A 17,761-nucleotide genomic window follows, 5' to 3' on the forward strand; every position below is an offset into this window, starting at 1 on the left:
ATCATTACTCATTTATACTAAAGTAGAAATTTCCTTCTAATGGTATAAACTGAGTAGAATTCAAGTCAAAGAATTGGGAGGCTTGGTCTCAGTTCCCACTACTACCACTAACTGTGTGAGCCTGAACTAGTCACTTCATCACTCTGTGCCTCATTTGGGCCATTGGGGAAGCATAGATAAAAAGAAGTTTCTGGGACATCTGGGTGGCTCAGTTGGCTAAGCATCCAACTCTTGATTTTGGCCCAGGGCATGATCTGGCTCTACACTGACAGTGCAGAACCTGCTTGGGATTCTCTCTCTTTCTCTTTCCCTCTGCCCCTCCTCGGTTCATGTACTTGCTCTCTCTCTCTCTCTCTCTCTCTCTCAAAATAAATAAACATTTTTTTAAACAAAGAGCTTCTGGACACACTTCAGCAGAATAGTCTTGAGAAACAACCTAGATACTCAATGTAAAAGCATTTATTAACTCTAAAAAGTAGGGAGAAGTTCATTGTTAGTAGTATGTCCAATAATACAAGCAATATTAATGTAAACAATGCTTTCACTATTCAGTGTTGTCATTCCTCTATTTTGCCATTATCATTTTCAATTGTTATCATATTCTCTGATGAATGGGCCACACATATAAGTCATCTCTACATCTATGAGCAAATTCTCAATTTTATTTTCCAAGGTATCAGAATAATTCTGGTTTGAGGACTAAACATAGTACCACCTCACTGGCAATGTTGTTCTATACTGATGCTATCTGTGAGTCTTTGAGTCCACCTTTCCAACAAATTTTGTTCTTTATTTGGCATTCCACACAGTAAACATACTAGTTGTTGAATGAATGAATGAGTGAGTGAATGCTATTAATGGATAGAGGCAAAGCCTTTTTTTTTTAAGATTTATTTACTTATTTATTTATTTTGAGAGAGAGCAAACATGAATGAGGGAGGGGCAGAGAAAGAAGGAGAGAGAGCATCCCAAACCATGAAATCATGACCTGAGTCCAAATCAAGTCAAATGCCCAACCGGCTGAGCCACCCAGACACCCCAACAAAGTCTTGGGTTCCCAGTGTTTTGTCAACTGCTTCCTAGTTGACTTCAAACTTCTCACTTGATGATGATGATGATGATGATGATGATTGACATTTTTGAGATCTTATGTGTCAGGCACTTTCCTAGGCCCTTCACATTTAATCTTTGCAATAACTCAGTCAAAAAAAATACATGAGTTTGATCCCCTATAATGGAAGCTCCATGGAATATAGAATCTTTTATGTATTTTCTGTCTCATCAATTGCTAAATTCTTAGAGACTCAGAGCATTGCCTGGCATATAGTAGGCACTCAAGAAATTATAGTTGAATGAAATGATTTGCTCTTCACTTTCTTGATACTTTGGAGTTTTTGGACATTTGCAATTTGATTGTGATTTCTTACTAGTAGTAGTAGTAGCTGATTTACTATTGAAATTATTAACTATCTTTTTATAACACTTTATAAAGTATTTTCACATATAATCTCATTTAATTTAAAGCAAACAATGACATTTTACTACTAGAAACGCTAAAATTCAATGTCTCTCCCTAGTGGAAAATAAAATATTACCATTATTACAAAACTGCCATAGTTTGATTTTTCCAGTGATCAGTAAGCACTTTAATTAATTTGAAGATGATTGGGGCTTAAAATTAAGAATTATCATATATCAGATTTTTTTTAATTGAAGGAAGAAATTGCTAGAAAATATTTCCCCAGTTGGCTTAGGATGAGGGAATTCTCAGTTGGAAAGTACTTAACATTACTTAACAATGTGGAAGGGTAGCTGCAAGGCTGATGCTTATAATGTTTGTGCCTCTAAAAAAAAAAATCACAAAATATTTTAAATGAATTAATAAGATTTTTACTAGGTAATTAAAATTTGAACTGATAAGATCTAAAAGAAGCTTTACTTGTTGAGAAGCATGAGGATTTGCATTACACAATGACTTGAGACCATAACGTCCATGATTTACTCAGCATACTCTTACCAATCAGAACAGTCCATAAACAATTTAGGGAATGCTTGGCAATGTTATAGAAGGTGGCATCTGTGGTGTTAGCAGTAGGATTACATTTCGTAAAACTTGTTCCATGTGTCTTTAAGTGAAATTTTACAACATTATGATGTGCTAAAGGCCAAACAAAATCGTATAACGGGAATGTAGTTAACAATTTGTCTTTAAGTATTGGCATCTCTAGTTGCCATTGGTTTTTAGTAGGTGAAGGGAAACATTTCTTTAAACTCTTCAGACAAATATGACTAGTCCATTTGTCATTCCAATGTTTGCAGTACTTGAAGTGTTTCAATTTTGGTTCAACAGTGTAACCTTTGGAGTTTTGCCTAATAATGACTTCAGTTGCACTGGCCTTCCAACAGATCAATCAAAGTGGAAATGCATATTTTCTAATTATGCATCTAGCCCCACTTGCATCTTGGCAAGGGTGGCCACGCCGAATGTTAAATGAAGTCTGCACAATAGCTAGCGTCAATGCAACATCAAAGTTTCCCAAAGTCACTTTCTTAATCATGTGAAGGATAGCCAAGACTCTGATCAGTAGCATGTAGCTGTATACAATCAGAGGGAAAACATTTAAACATCCCAGCATGGTATTTCCATTTAAATCTGATTACAGTGAAATAAAACTGTAGCCATTAAAGGTTTAGAAGAACTACAAATACAAGCCGTAAAAGAAGACAGATAGTAAATGAGGTAGTAAAACATTTCAGCAGGGCAAACAGTTTACAGCACTCATTTAGGTCATCCCGAAGCAGACTGTGCAATTCACTGCAGACCTTGCACCATTCCCTGAACTCCACTTAAACCTGCAATTAACCTTTCACACCTAATGAAGCTGTTTTCCTGGAAAATTAAAATATATAGTGGTGCCTGCTTTTACACAGACTTGGGAGGAGAACATTTCAAAATGAATGACTTTTCTGAGGCTTTGTTCAAATGTAAAATGGAAGTGCTATGTTTGTGTATAAAGTGAGAATGTTCTTTCCAAGGCAATTTCACTTGATGTGCAGTAGTTTATTACTGTACTTATTAATTGTTCTGCATAATTGTAAAAAAACACACATCAGTAATTTTATGATTAGATTGTTACTGCTGGAGTCTACTAATACCATTTCCCTTCCATTAGGAAAAACTAGAGTTTTACTAAAGACAACTCGATTCCTGCCTGATGTTTCTCCTTGGTGGTTTTCATTGCAAATTTAGTGGTTTGAAAAGATATATTTACCATTTAAATATTTAGCTGTTAGTCATTTGTATTGCTTTCTTTGTAGGGCATGTCTGCACGTGTTTATTGAGAGCCTTAATTCTTAATTATAGAAAAAAAAAGTCGTTGTTATTGTTTTTCTCTGAGAGTCCGAGGAAAGGTCTGATTTGGGTGTATCTTCTGCTTATTTACCAAATATCTGTGGTAGCTCTTGGCATCCAAATCAGTAACTACTAACTTGTGCCCCTGTTCTGAGGGAAATCTACATGGCCCCAAAGGAGTCTGCCTCCTTCATAGCTTGCCCTGCCCTGTCATCCAGAGCAGCCACGGGTGATGTTCCACGTTAGCAGGAGCTAGTTTGAAAAACCACAAGGCCATAGCAAACGGGACAGGAAACAGAAGATGGTACCTTCTTTCTTATGAGGTTTATAATTCATATTTAAATAATCTAAATGTCATAGTGTCTGGTGTTTAAGAACTCAAAGTGCAAAAAGGTAAAGTTTATAATAAATATTTAAACGCCAGCATTTTTATTGAGTCTATGGGCATATTTTGATGTAAATTCTGCTAGCCTGCAGTGTCTGTGCATCATCTTGACATGGTAAATGAAATTCCTTTAGACCACCAGTCTAAAATAATGAATTGTTCCCCCAGTTAATTGTATTGCTTTGATAACAAGGAACTGTGCTAGGTCTAGAGAACACAGTAAGTGGATTTCATCAGATGATTTGTGTGACGTTTTGAAAAATGATCTTCTGGAGTGACCTGATTTTAATGGAACGCAAACCGCAGGCAGCCTGTGCCACTGCATCGCATCCCACTGCAGGAAGGGCTTCCTCCTATGGCACCGGGAGCGAGAGGGCATCACCAGAAAACCTCTCCCTGGGTGGGGGGAAAAAATTCCCAGGGGAATCTAAACGGGAGAAAGTGTTTGCCTCGAAGGGCAACATGGATAACTTATTTTTAAGTTGTTGTTGTTTTATTGATGCTTGTTAAAAAAAAAAATCCAGGAAAGATCTCAAGCTACCTTTTTGTCTCTTCATCACCAGCGTGAAAACAAGCCAAGACCAACCAAATAGCAAGTGAGGCTATTTACTCAGAACTCGCTACAGGAAGGGAGTCAGTCATCCACCATTGCTTGCTTGCATTTTGGCAGACCCTTAAAAATAGGCAAATGGGAACCTTTTATGGTGGAAAAAAGAGAAGGCTTCAAGTGCGCCCTGATGGGAAGCAATGGGCACCGGAAAGCCGGAGGCAGGTTAACTGGAAACGGATGTGCTATGTGATTGGTTAGAGGTGCATAGTTGCCTTTTTCTGATTGGTCCTTATTTGGAAGCAGGGACAAAAATTAGGGAAGTTGTCAGTTATTAATCAAGTTGGGTAGGTGGGGCCCGTTGTTATAGGGTAATTGTTTGACTTCCTAGATTGTTACTAGACATAGGGGTCTGACTTGCCATCACATGGCGGGCTGGCTTCCTAGCCTGGTTGTTGCAGATAAGGGTGTGCTTGCATGAGCAGGTTGCTGCAGTTTGAGGGCCAGAGTTCTGTTTTTATCTTACGTCTGGCCATTGTCTGTTTATATGTTCAGTCTCTCACCAGCACGTACATGTTACATGTGGGGAGGAGTCATATTGTTTTTGTTGTTTTTTTTAAAGAGCTACTGAAAACTTTTTTTTTTTTTTTGTAATCAATTAAGACGCCCTACAGGTGCGCCTGGGTGGCTCAGCCAGTTAAGTGTCAGACTTCTCAGGTCATGATCCCACGGTCCGTGGGTTCGAGCCCTGCATCAGACTCTGTGCTGATAGCTCAGAACCTGGAGCCTGCTTCAGATTCTGTGTCTCCCTCTCTTTCTCAAAAATAAACATTAAAAAAAATTCCCTACAATAAAGTATATTGAAGGACAATGATAGAACTTTATCTTCTTTTAAAGCATCTTCCACACACTAGAAACCTCAGGAACAGTTTATTCTTGTGTCCAGGGCCTCTTGTAGGTTGACTGAGGATATAGCAATTTCTGGGTGGTTGTTGTTATTTTAGAGTTCTCCATATATTAAAATACGCAGAAATGCAAAATCAGTAATAAACACCTATCCCCAATAATTCGACACGTAAACATATATGCATGCAGTTATTATGATTATTATGCTGTTCAGAATTAAATTACAGTATTATAAAAAAGAATAACTCATGGTGTGCCACAAGCTGTGTAGTCCTGTAAAGGACTCAAGCTTACATCTAAAGGAAAACATCGTTTGGCCCATCAGGAGGATGAGAGGTGGGCGGTGGCCCTCAGAGTGTCCTTTGTGAGCACATGTGGTGGACACTCAAACGTCACTGCCTCCAGGAGTCCAAGGTTTCTTGCACGCACATTGCCATTTATGCAGGATCTGTAAATGCAGTTGATTGTTCCATTTTCATAGGAAAGAACAAAAATTTGTCAAATTAAAAATAAGCATGATTTGCAATTTTATTTGTAACTTAAGGACTGAAACATGGCTTATGATTTATTATTTCCAGCTGAATGTGTTTCCAAGCTTACAAATCATTAGCAAACCCAGGATATTTATGAGAGACACTACTTTAATTAGGCTTTGGACTGCAAATACCCTGAAATACAAAGGTACAGTGACAGTTTCGGATTAGCATAGAATTTCCTGTTTTGGCAACTCACACTGTTTACTTCTCTCCTGGAATGTATCTTCTGTAAGGAAGCAACATTTGCAGCCACGTGTAAATGGAAAAGTATTGTTTTTCAGGGCTCTTTTGGACTGGGTCATGCAGTGGTTTAATGAATAACACGATTTCCTATTGAGATGCTGTGATCATTGAAATTAGTGTAAGTGGTCTCCGTCTACATTAAAGGAGACATACATTCTTTGTCATATTTGGCTGTCTCTGGATAAGATGGTGCCAGGAATGAAATAACAGAAGGTTGTGAATTATGACCGAAGTGTGCCAAGAGATCTGCAGAAACTTCAGGTCTGCCTGAACCGAACTTTCAGTTAGCACAACCCTGCTCCGTGATTCTTTTTTTAAAAGAAAACATGTGCTTCAGCTTCCTCTCCTGAAGAAATAACAAAATAACTATTTCCTACAGCAGAATAAGTGGTTAAAACGTCTTTGTTGGCCACTTCAGAAGTCCATCTGTGCTCTTCCAAGGTCAAGAAAGCGATTTTTATTTAAACTTTGAACCTTTGAACTTGCATTACCTCTAAGAAATTTGAGTAATTGTTTATTATCCTGAAAGAGCAGGTTCTTTAACAGCAACCCTGAAAAACTAAATACCTGAGATTGTCAGCCTAGCCCGTGATTACTGTAACTTTTTAGTCCCTTCCCTCCCCAGCACCATTAATTTCTCCTTCTCTACAAATACCTTCTCTTCTGTTTTCGAAAGTACCTAAAACTCTTTTTTCCCTTTAAAAAATATATGCAGGGGCGCCTGGGTGACTCGGTCAGTTGAGCATCCGACTCTTGATTTTGGCTCAGGTCATGATCTCACAGTTCATGAGATCGAGCCCCACATCAGGCTCCATGCTGACAGTGTGGAGCCTGCTTGGGATTCTCTCTCCCTCCCTCCCTCTGTCTCTCTCTCTCTCTTCTCCTCCCCCACCTGCATGCATGCTCTCTCTCTCAAAATAAATAAACATTTAAAAATATATATGTACTCAGATAATTCTATGTAGTCACACAGATTTCATCTGACCTGTTGCTTCCCCTGTGCACCAGTTCCCTTATTGCCAAATGGCTTGAGCATGGGGCTCTTCCATGCACGGCCACATTTCCTTTCACCCCATCCCCCGCTTAACTTGTGGACTCCCTTCCTCAGTTAGGTATGGACATGACTCAAAGATCATCAAAATCTTCTTTGAGGAAATCGAATGGTCTCCACATCCAGCCTCACTGCTGGCCCATTTGGTCCCTCTGCAGACTCCTTGAACCCTGTCCTCCTTTGACTTCTACAATACTGTCCTAGGCTAGTGGACCCTCCCCTTACAGTGTCTGTTCCCCTTGGCATTTCTTTCCGTTCATAAGCCTCTGGAGTTCTATCCTTGCCAGGTCAGAGTTGAGGCTTACCTAGAATAGATTGACCCACAAGGAGTAAAACAATTCAGTGACATCTTACATAGCTTAAGATCCAAAGTGAGGCCTTTCTCTAAGAGCATCACATAGAGGAGATGTCTGTGAGGGCTCAGGGTTTGGTTCAGCTCTACTCAGTGTCAGGTCTTCAAGACCCTGGAGACAGGAAAATGAACCGAAAGTCCTTTAGTGACCTCTTTAAAGCAAGCAGCCTGTTCTCTTGGTTTAGTATGGTGACTTGGCACATTTTGTTTTACTCAAGAATTATATGGGACTCAACAGAAACTAAAATGATTCATGCGTAGCTATGATAAACCAGGGTATCTGGTGGAGCCATTGCTTTTACAAGTTTAGAAGGCATTTACTATCCATCAACATATTACCAAATGTTCTCCTCAATCAGGAGACTAAATGATGTCACAAAACAGAATTCTTTCAATTACCTGTGATAGCTAGAGACTTACTTTTGTGTTAATAGTCTGCTGATCATACTCAAGATTGTTTTCTTATGTGTACAAAATATCAAGTTGTCTCTTCCATGTCTGCTTGTGCATAACATAACTCTGCCTGGGTGCTTTCTTCTTAAAAGCACTTGAAAAAAAAGAGAATGAACGACAGGCCACAGATCTGGAGAAAATCTTTGCAAAACACATATATGATGAATTGCTGCTATCTAAAATATAAATGAAATCTTAAAACTCAACAATAGGAAAACAAAAAGCTCAATTAAAACTGGGCAAAAGATCTGAACAGATACCTCACCAAAAAAATATGCATCTGACAAATAAGCATATGAAAAAAATGCTTAACAGCATATGTTTTTTACAGAATTGAAAATTAAAACAACCATGAGATACAGTTACACCTATTAGAATGGCCAAAATCCCAAACACCAACAACACCAAATGCTGACAGAGATGTAGTACAATAAGAACTCTCATTCATTGGTGGTGGGAATACAAAATGGCAGAGCCACTTTGGAAAACAGGAAGTTTCTTTCAAAGCTACAAGCCAGACTTACCATGTGATCCAATGATCATGCTCCTAGGTATTTATGAATCGTTAACTTACTTCTACATAAAAAAATTGCACATAGGTATTTGTGGCTGCTTTATTTATATTTGCCAAAAATCGGAAGCAGTCAAGATGTCCTTCATCTTGGGTAAACAAACCGTGGTACATCCATACAATGTATGGATGAATGAATATTATTCAGTGATAAAAAAAAAAAAAAATGAGCCATTGAACCAGAAAAGATGTGATTGAAACTATATGATACCCCAGAAAAGGCAAAACGATAGAGACATTTAAAAAAGGTTAGTGATTACCAGAGGCTCAGGGGAAAGAGAGAGATAAACTGGTAAAGCACAGGGGATTTTTAGGGTAGTGAAATTATTCTGTATGATACTGAAATGGGGAATACATGACATTATGCATTTGTCAAACCCCATAGAATGTACAATACAAAAAGCGAATCCTAATGTAAACTATAGACTGGTTGATAGTCATGTATCAATACTGGCTCAATTTTTCTTTAAACCTAAAACTGCTCAAAATTTAAAAAAAAATCTTAGCACAATGGTTTTTATTCTACACACACAAAAACAACAGTAACACTGAAAATTCTTCATACATCTAGTACAAACTTGTGTTCAGACACGGGAACTAAGGTGTGGAGTTACATCCATGGCTGCTTGTGATATTTTTGTCACATACTGAATTTAATTATCCAAAGTCAAAGTCAGTTAACTTTGTTAGATCCTTGTTCTTCTTCATGTGTGAAGTTCATGTGTCTAAGTTGAAGAACATTTTAAGTGAAGGGCACGGTACGTAATAACTTCCAATAAACAGCTAAGTATTTGATGACTAAATATAAAACAATGAAAATAGAGTGCTAAGACACCACTGTCACTATCCCAGAAAGGTCTAGCCACGTAGTTGACTGATTTTCACCTTTTCTTCCAGGCCTCGCAATTGCCAGTGCCCTAATAGATATTTCACAACAGAAGCCTTCCGACAGTAAAGACAAGACTTCAGGAGTCCGAAATCGAAAACACCACCTCTCAACACGTCAAGGAACTTGTGTCTGAGAAACAGAAACGACTCCTGGATATTCCGACATGTTTGATTTTGTAAATGACTTCCATTCAGGCTGGTCTATGGCCTCAGTTTTTATGGAGGCAAACCTGCGTATGGTTCCAGAGCTCAAGTACACTTCCCTCCAAATGGGCGATGACTCAAGTGGCCAGAGAATGTCCGTGACTTTTATGAAAGTAACAGTACTGAGGGGCGACAAAGTCAGTTTTTACGACTCTCCTAGGCTTATCATAGATAACATTTAAATACTCCAGAAAAAGATGTATATTGTTTCTTAATGCAGATGGAAAATATGTGATTCCTATAAACCAAACTGTTTATATCCTAGGACTTTAAAGAAAGACATTTTATAATGCCTGAGTGATGAGAATTGTACAATTTTTGCCTCATAAGCAAACTTAAATCACTTCTATATGAACAGGAAATGAACAAATCGCAATGGCTTTAAATGCTGTTTTATCTCACTGTAAATGTAAAAGCAAGATTTTGATTTAGCGGGATGTAGGTAATGTATTTAAATATTCCACATGACCATATCATGTCCGAACTCAGTTTGAGAATGGGACAGTTTCCCACCTAACTGGAACACAGACCAAAATGAGACCATTTGGATGGATGGTAAATGCAACTTCACAGGAGGTTTTATTAGAATTCCAAGTGAAAAGGACATTCCTGTCATCCACGCCAACTGCCTCACTCATTATCAGAGCTGATAGAGCATGGAAAAGCCTGTCCAGCAATCAATTTTTTCCCTCCTGCCAAAAACCCTGTAATACCAAACCTGAAGAGAGCTGAAATAGTTATTTTACAGTGTGCAAGCTTCAGCTCTAGTATGGTAATTTTTTTTAATTGCTTAGGAGTCATTGGATCAGACCTAAATGATTCATCTGCATTTTTGTAAGAATGGATCAGCTTTGGTTGGCCTTCCTCTCCTAGCTGCTCGATTTTATCTACCTTTTACAAATATTATGGAAGTATTTTAGAGGTGACCCCTCCAAAGTTTTCACATGATCCAGGGTCCTTCTTGCCAACTATTCACTTAGACTACAAGTAGGGACAAGCATTTGTTGGCAAGCATCTACAGTATTCTTATTTCTAACATAAACACATTGGTGTCATGAGAGCAAGTTTCTAGTTTAAAAAATAAGTTCATCAATGCCCACATTTAGCATATTCTTCATGATTCAAACATGTGAGTTATGGCAGAAAGCAAAAATGGTATAGAACAGCCTTCACACTGGAACATAGATTTATTTGTGTCCTAATTTTGACTATAGTTCACTAGAACTCAGTAGCATTAACCAGACCTTGTTTGGAATTAACAGTTTCTTAACTGTAGTCAGGGTGACTACAGGATAGGTGTAGAAAGCAGTGACAGAGAGACCCAAAGCTGCTTTATACAACATAGTTTTGTTCAATATGAAAGCCATTTACACATAATTGATGTTTAGTACTATATATGTACTTTTCATGTTCTTTGGATTTCTGGAAGGTAATGACACTTTACTGTTTACAGCTAATGCATAGTTAACTTGCATGCTGTGGTTGTACAGTAGCGGAATATGACCCTATTGTGATATTCAATGTTTATTTCATAATACCATTATACATAGTCAGCTTAATTTGATGAGGATCGAATGTAATATATAACAGGAATGACCATACAATAGGTAGTTGCATCGTATATAAGATTGCTAGGTTGCATCTAACCATGCCTATCACTGTTTTGATAATTAGACATTTATGAATTATAGTATATATTCTTTATGTTGGCATGATAATTTTGCTATTTTCTATGCGTTAAAAATAAGACTAATTCTTAGAGTAATTTTATCTATAGCCTGTGGGGTTTTTTGGGAGAGGGGGTGGCAGTGAAGCTGGTTGTTTTTGCCTCCCTGTGATATTTTATCTCTCAAAAAAAAAAAAAAAGGCAAGGAAAGTTTGTAAACATCTCCTAGAAAAACTATCAAGTAATTTTATTAGCTTCTTTTTGGACCCTTTAAATGTTGCTTTTTCGCCTGGAAAAATAAATTGACAAAACTGGTGACTACAAAAATATAATCATTTAAAAATAAAATGCCCAATTTGTTTAATTCTCTAACAGTTGTATGAGAGAAAGCTTATGTAACAAAACACAAAAACATATATAAAATCTATTTCAGCTGTCCATTTAGAGAGGCGAAGCAAACAGTGTTACAAAGAAAGAATTGCCAAGCTGTATCCACCTCCAATCCCACTGGGTTCCTAAAACTTGAAAATTTGAATTTTAGAGAGTTACGGGACATAATGCAATGTGAAGTTAAAGTCATACTATATCTTTCTGGGCCAAATATTGCTACCTCCGTGACTACTTTTACAATATCTTCTCAACGTATCAAAGCATTTTACTGGCAGCAAAATTCTTCACCCTCAGGTAAAGTGGATTGAAAAGACCTTAGGGATTATCACTTTGTATTTGTGTCACAATTTTTTTGTCCCCACATCCCAAACACTTTAAATTTAGATGCTACCTTTTTTTTTTAACTTTTTATTTTTTTTTTTTTAATTTTTTTTTCAACGTTTATTTATTTTTGGGACAGAGAGAGACAGAGCATGAACAGGGGAGGGGCAGAGAGAGAGGGAGACACAGAATCGGAAACAGGCTCCAGGCTCTGAGCCATCAGCCCAGAGCCCGACGCGGGGCTCGAACTCACGGACCGCGAGATCGTGACCTGGCTGAAGTCGGACGCTTAACCGACTGCGCCACCCAGGCGCCCCTTTAACTTTTTAAAATCAATTCACAAGTATATGCAGATACTCTTCTAGAAGTTTATACTTAAATAACTGATTCTCTTCAAAACTTCATCTTAATGGAATTTGGTACCTTTCCATTTAGAATAACTTTGAAGGGTCCTTTAGATTTTAGGATTTCTTATTCTTCCAAGTAGGAAAAAGGTTTTGTTAAATAGAACAGCATTTTTAAAATTGACCTGGGGACGATATTTGGACAACCAGAGAATTCTTGTTTAAAGGGATGCATGTGCTTACAGATTGATGTGATAAATTTTAAGAGGATTGGGTTTTCCTAATTGCTTTGAAATGGAAATTTGTTTTAGTAATACACAGAGAAGGAAAGAGTATGTCACATACTATTGTGTTATGTTCAGTAGGAAGACTTCAAACAGGACATATTTCAGTGTGGAATCAATACTTGCTGTACTTCCCAATATCTCATGGCGGGGGGGGGGGGGGCGGGGGGGGAGGGAAGTTCTGTCATATAGAAGTGACTGTACAGCTGGAGTCCTGTTGCAGTCATTTAGAGTATAGACTGGCAGACGGGCCCAAGAACAGATGCTGGCATCAGCTTTGAGCTGTGTCGTGCTGGGCAAGTTTTGCTCTTCGGAAGCCTCAGACATTCCATCTGTGAGGGAAGGTGGTGCCCACCTTGCCGACCCACTGTGAGCCCAGAAGGTAATAGGCATCAAACTCCCACAGCAGGCCCTCCACGCTGAGTAGCTGGGATGGGCCATCACGGGGCCACCAGGCCACTGGTTTTCAACCGTTTTATGAATCCATCTATTAATTTTTCATCCATCTTTTTACCATAACTGAAAGTCAAGTAGGGTTTTGCAGGTGAAAGTTGCATAAAAATCTTGAGCAAGTTCCTATATTTCGAGGATATAGAGATTTCCAAAAAAAACTACTTTGATATTTGAATCATTAGAGGCTTTGGCTCTTCCAAAATATATATAGCTTTAATAGAGCATTTAGACAGGAACATTCATTGTCACTTTCACATTCAAATTAGGCAAGAAGAAACCAATCCTTACGTTTGGTTGGCATACATCGTACCTCTTTTTATCACTAAACATAAAACTATGATTTGAAGAGTGTTTTATATAAAAGGTTTGGAAAAATGAAAACGGATCAGATGAACTAATTCTCCCGCATACACTTAAGGAAAAATCCACTTCCAAAGCCCATTTGTCATGTTACTAGAGTGACTTTGGAACTCACTTGATCATAAGAACTACCCGGGTTCGTACAGATTCCTACTTTTGCCTCAAGAGATCAAGACTCAGAAGGACTGGATTAGACCCTGGAGATTCATATGCTTAATAAGCACCTCAGTGATTCTTACCATTAGGCGAATTAGAAAAACACTGCACTGGGCCAAAGAGTTGCCTTTATCTACAGTTAGAAGAATTTCTTTAAATAACGAAGTTATCACTCTAGTTCAAAATGCTTTCAATAATTTTCCAGGGAATACAAGCCATCTGGTTGGTGTTACAGCAGTGTTTTCAGTATAGTGTACATTTAACAGTGTAGTTTTATCAAATTTTTAAAATTAAGACTTATAACCATATCAGCATATATGTATACACATGTGCATGCCAATGTCAAAACATATTGTGTAAAAGTTCAAACCTGCTTTAAAAAGTCAACATTTTATGCTGCAGTGTGCTATTATTAATCAAGAGTTTAATTACTGAAATAAAAACACTGGATCTTCCAACCCCCACTGCTAACTACGGTTTTGTTATTTTTTATTTTTACCTTTCCAAAATCACAACAGGAAAAAGCTCTCAACACCTGAAAATGCCCCTCTGTCATCTAAGACTTGGTTATAAAATTTGTGTTATTGAATTCCCCATTCCAAATACATTTTTCTCTCTTTCCCCTCTTCTCCTGATTTTCATTGACCTTTTCTACACGTCTTTGAATGGCATGTGGAACACTTTGAATGTTGCTGAGAATGGAAGCAAAACCCAAAAGAGGTTGAGAGCGAGTGGCCAGAGTTCCAGCTATGACTGTGGGTCTCTGCCCCAGCCATGTGCTCTGTGTTTACAAAAATCGTTCTTACTTACAGTAACCATCCTGGTTCTGAAACTGGTACAGCTGTGGCCTAGCTCAGCAGTGTTCTAAGAAATCTGCTTGCTCTTTGGCAGGCTTTGGGTTTCGTCCCCATGTTGCCATCTGGGTCCTCACTTTACATTAGGCCACTTCCCTGCTGGACCTCAGTCCGGAATTACTGAGAAGAGGTTGCCAACAAGGATCTCTCTCTGCAGCAGCCACAGTTGGACCCAGGGTCTGTGACCCCTCTTGGGCTCAGGGTCTCGGGCCCCTCTTGTGCCCTAGAGGATGGAATGGTGGTCTCCTCACAGGCAGCCCTCCATCACACCTCCCAGGAGTCAGGTCAAGGAAGAGGACTGAGAAACATGCCCAACCTGGCTGGCATCTCCCAGAAGCTTTAGAAAAAAAGAGAGAAGTTTTGATATGGGCCCAGATGAAGATATGCCCAAAGTGGGTATAACAGAGTCGGCCCTGGAGCTTCTTTCTCTTACAACAAAAAGTAGCAGCTTCTCTGAACAGCTGAGCCTTGAGCATGGTCTTCTTCAGCTTTTTTTTTTTTTTTTTTTGATGGTAAGTCAGTGGCTATCAGGAGACGTGAAGATTTCAGCTCAAAACTGATCTTTCTCTGCCCTGAAGAAGTTTCCTGTAAGAAGTCACCTGTGAGTGGTTGAAGTGAAGGGGTGGGCACCCTTTCAGCAATAACCCAAGCCCTTTCTCCCTCTCCACATCCAATGGACTTCTCTGTTTGTTTAGCATTATGGTGTCTGCCATAACCAGGGCAGCCAAGTTTTTGTTGCACTTGACTTTGTCCAGCCCTACAAGTGAAAACAGCAAGTATTACTATTTTGCTTTCCAGATATGAGGCCATGTTATAATTTTGGATAAGCTTTTGTAAACTGCATCGTGCCCCCACCCCCCCCCAACTCCGGTCGCCTTCAGACCTCTGTGCTTCCCGGGGCTCCCATCCTTCTTCGAGGAAATAATTCTGCCTCCTTTAGGATTCGTTGTAGAGCAGTCCTAACTGAACAAGAATGCAAACCTCTCAAAGATCACTGCAGAGACTCTGTCTTCTACTAACCATCAAAAGGTTTCACCAGTCTTATTTTTGGCAGAAGTGAAATTTTCACTCAGGCAAGATAGCTGTTTAAGCATAAGCTTCTTTAAACTGGCTCTGTGTATGGTCAGATAGGAGATCCTGCTCCTGAAAATCCGCCTAGAAAATAGCATTAGTGAGCAAATTCTTGTAACAGTTCTTTGTGCATCTATAGCCCCTGTTGCTGAGAGATATCTTAAATTTTGTGCTTCCCAGTTACGAGTTATCTTAGTCCCATGCGGGGACACATTCGAGTTTTAATGTAAACTCAAATCACTACTCTTTTTTTTTTTAACGCCTTGGGCCAGTTGTCTAAACCATTTATAAGTAAACTGGGATAAAACTGTTCACCTACCTCAGCTAGATATTGTGATAGGTTTATGTTGAAATGGAAGTAGATCAGAATTAAATGTGTTCAACTTTCACTATGAAAAGGTTCAGGTTAAATTCAGGAAAGTCACAAGCAATGATTTTCCTTTGAAGCCTTTTTGGTAACACTAAATTACATATATGTGCCAAAGTTCCCAAATAACCAAATTGCAATAGAATCCAATGGTATGGTATGTGTTACCTGGTGATTCAGATTTGTGCATCAGGATGTTTTGTTTTTTTCTTTTTTTTTACAATGTCTCCTATGTATTTCACATATCACCCTCCTCACCTTTAAATGGTAATTCTACAGCAAATACTAACAGATTGTGTTAGATTTTCTGTCCCATCATGACACATTTTTCCTGACCCTTCACTGACTAGTCAGCTCTTTTTCCCCAGAAGTAAACGAACATCTCATACCTGTATCCATGCTTTAAACATAAATTAATAACCTAAAATAGAGCTTGTGCATCTTTGTTCCCTTGTGACGATACACGCTGACAGCCGTTGTCTTTTCCTTCAGATCAGCTTGTTTGAAATACGATGGCACTTAAAAGGAAGGCCGGCTGGAAGGATACCAATAAAAAGACCAGCTCAGCTTAAAACAATTTGATTTCAACCCAAAATGGACTGCCTCGCAACACAGATAATGGCAAACAGGATATTCTACGTATCAAGACTATTCCCTCCTCCTGTCAGAACCCTGGGTCCATCTGAGGCTTGTTGCCTTGTGGGAATGGAAGATTATGATCTCCCCAACATTTACGTGCAGACGAACTCTTTGGAAGAGGGAACAAATTCTGAGTATGAGATGTCCACTCCTTGCTGATTTCTGAAGTGTCAGCTCCAATTTGACCTTGTGCAAAAATTCAGTCAGTGTTGCCTTTGTTTCCCTTTCTGTAAAGGAAAGCTACCCAGGAGCATCAGGTTGTTTCTCTGAAGGCAATGCCTACGATGAGCTCTACAAACTAGATATTCGTAAAGGCATATAGTGATGTGTTGTTTGTTTTTACACATAACGTGCAATGTTCAGTGACAAGACTGTCCTTTTCTAAACCATATCGAGGATCACGTGTGGTAGACTTTCTATTAGTCATTCTTATTTTGGCAATTTATATAAACCAGTTACATTTTGCACATTAGTGTATTATGAACTATTTGTCCTAAAGTTCAATGTCCAAAGAAAGAATATTCCTTCATCAAAACCCCTTGAGGAAAAACAATGACAATTTTCCTACTTTATCAAAAAGTTACAACCATGTTTATATCCTTCCATACTGCATTAATACAGTTAATGATAGTCTTCTTCTTCTTCTTCCTCTTCTCCTCCTCCTCCTCCTCCTCCCTCTCCTCCTCCTCCTCCCCTTCCTCCTCCGCTGTCGTCTTCTTCTTCTTCTTCTTTCTTTTTTCTTCCTCTTCTTAGGCAAATTACTTTGTATACATATTCTTAATGTAGTCTGGATAATTGCCCTTATAATTTAATCTCTAAGGGATTATTTATAATATTTGCAAAAATTATGGCAATGTCAAGTTTATGATCTTGATGTAGAGTATAGGACAAAGAATAATGATTAATAACTTCTACTAAGTTGGAGACCTATTATGACTGTTGGTATAAAGTTTTATTTCAGTCATAAAACAAGTCACTTCACGTCACTAAAAATTAAGTGCAAATTTCCCAAATTGGGTCTTACCCACATTAATATCAATCTCAAATGGCAGCACTGTTTGGGTGTTTTGTGTTTTATGTTACATGAACCAGTCTGTATAAACTATAAATGAACCAAAAATATCCAAGGAAATGGAAGTAACTGAATCCATTTTGTCATTTTTTTTTTTCCAAAGACTGTTGAGGACATCTGATCTAGTGGTTAAAGTGGAGACCTGGGAAAACTAGAATAAAAGCAACACCCTATCCTTAGCTGAATGACCAAGCCTCAACATGCTTTATTTACCCAATGTAGGAAGATGAGGACACTGCTTCCTTCCTTCCAGGGCACTTGTGAGAAAGTTTTCAGAGCCTAGATCCAGTCCCATA

General features: G+C 38.5%; 1 protein-coding gene across 2 annotated transcripts in view; it reads left to right on the plus strand.

The window, feature by feature from the left end:
- Window positions 1-11,526, plus strand: part of ATRNL1 (attractin like 1) — a 772,750-nt gene extending 761,224 nt beyond the window's left edge. For both annotated transcript variants that reach the window (XM_025917756.2, XM_086680957.1), the window contains one exon: window positions 9,294-11,526. In XM_025917756.2, the coding sequence (XP_025773541.2) occupies window positions 9,294-9,418 (125 nt within the window). In that variant the 3' untranslated portion in view covers window positions 9,419-11,526. The remainder of the gene's footprint in view (window positions 1-9,293) is intronic.
- Window positions 11,527-17,761: the final 6,235 nt, after the last annotated feature.

Source organism: Puma concolor, chromosome D2 (assembly GCF_028749965.1).
Source record: "Puma concolor isolate L17-30 chromosome D2, mPumCon1.1.hap2, whole genome shotgun sequence".
Lineage (NCBI taxonomy): Eukaryota > Metazoa > Chordata > Mammalia > Carnivora > Felidae > Puma > Puma concolor.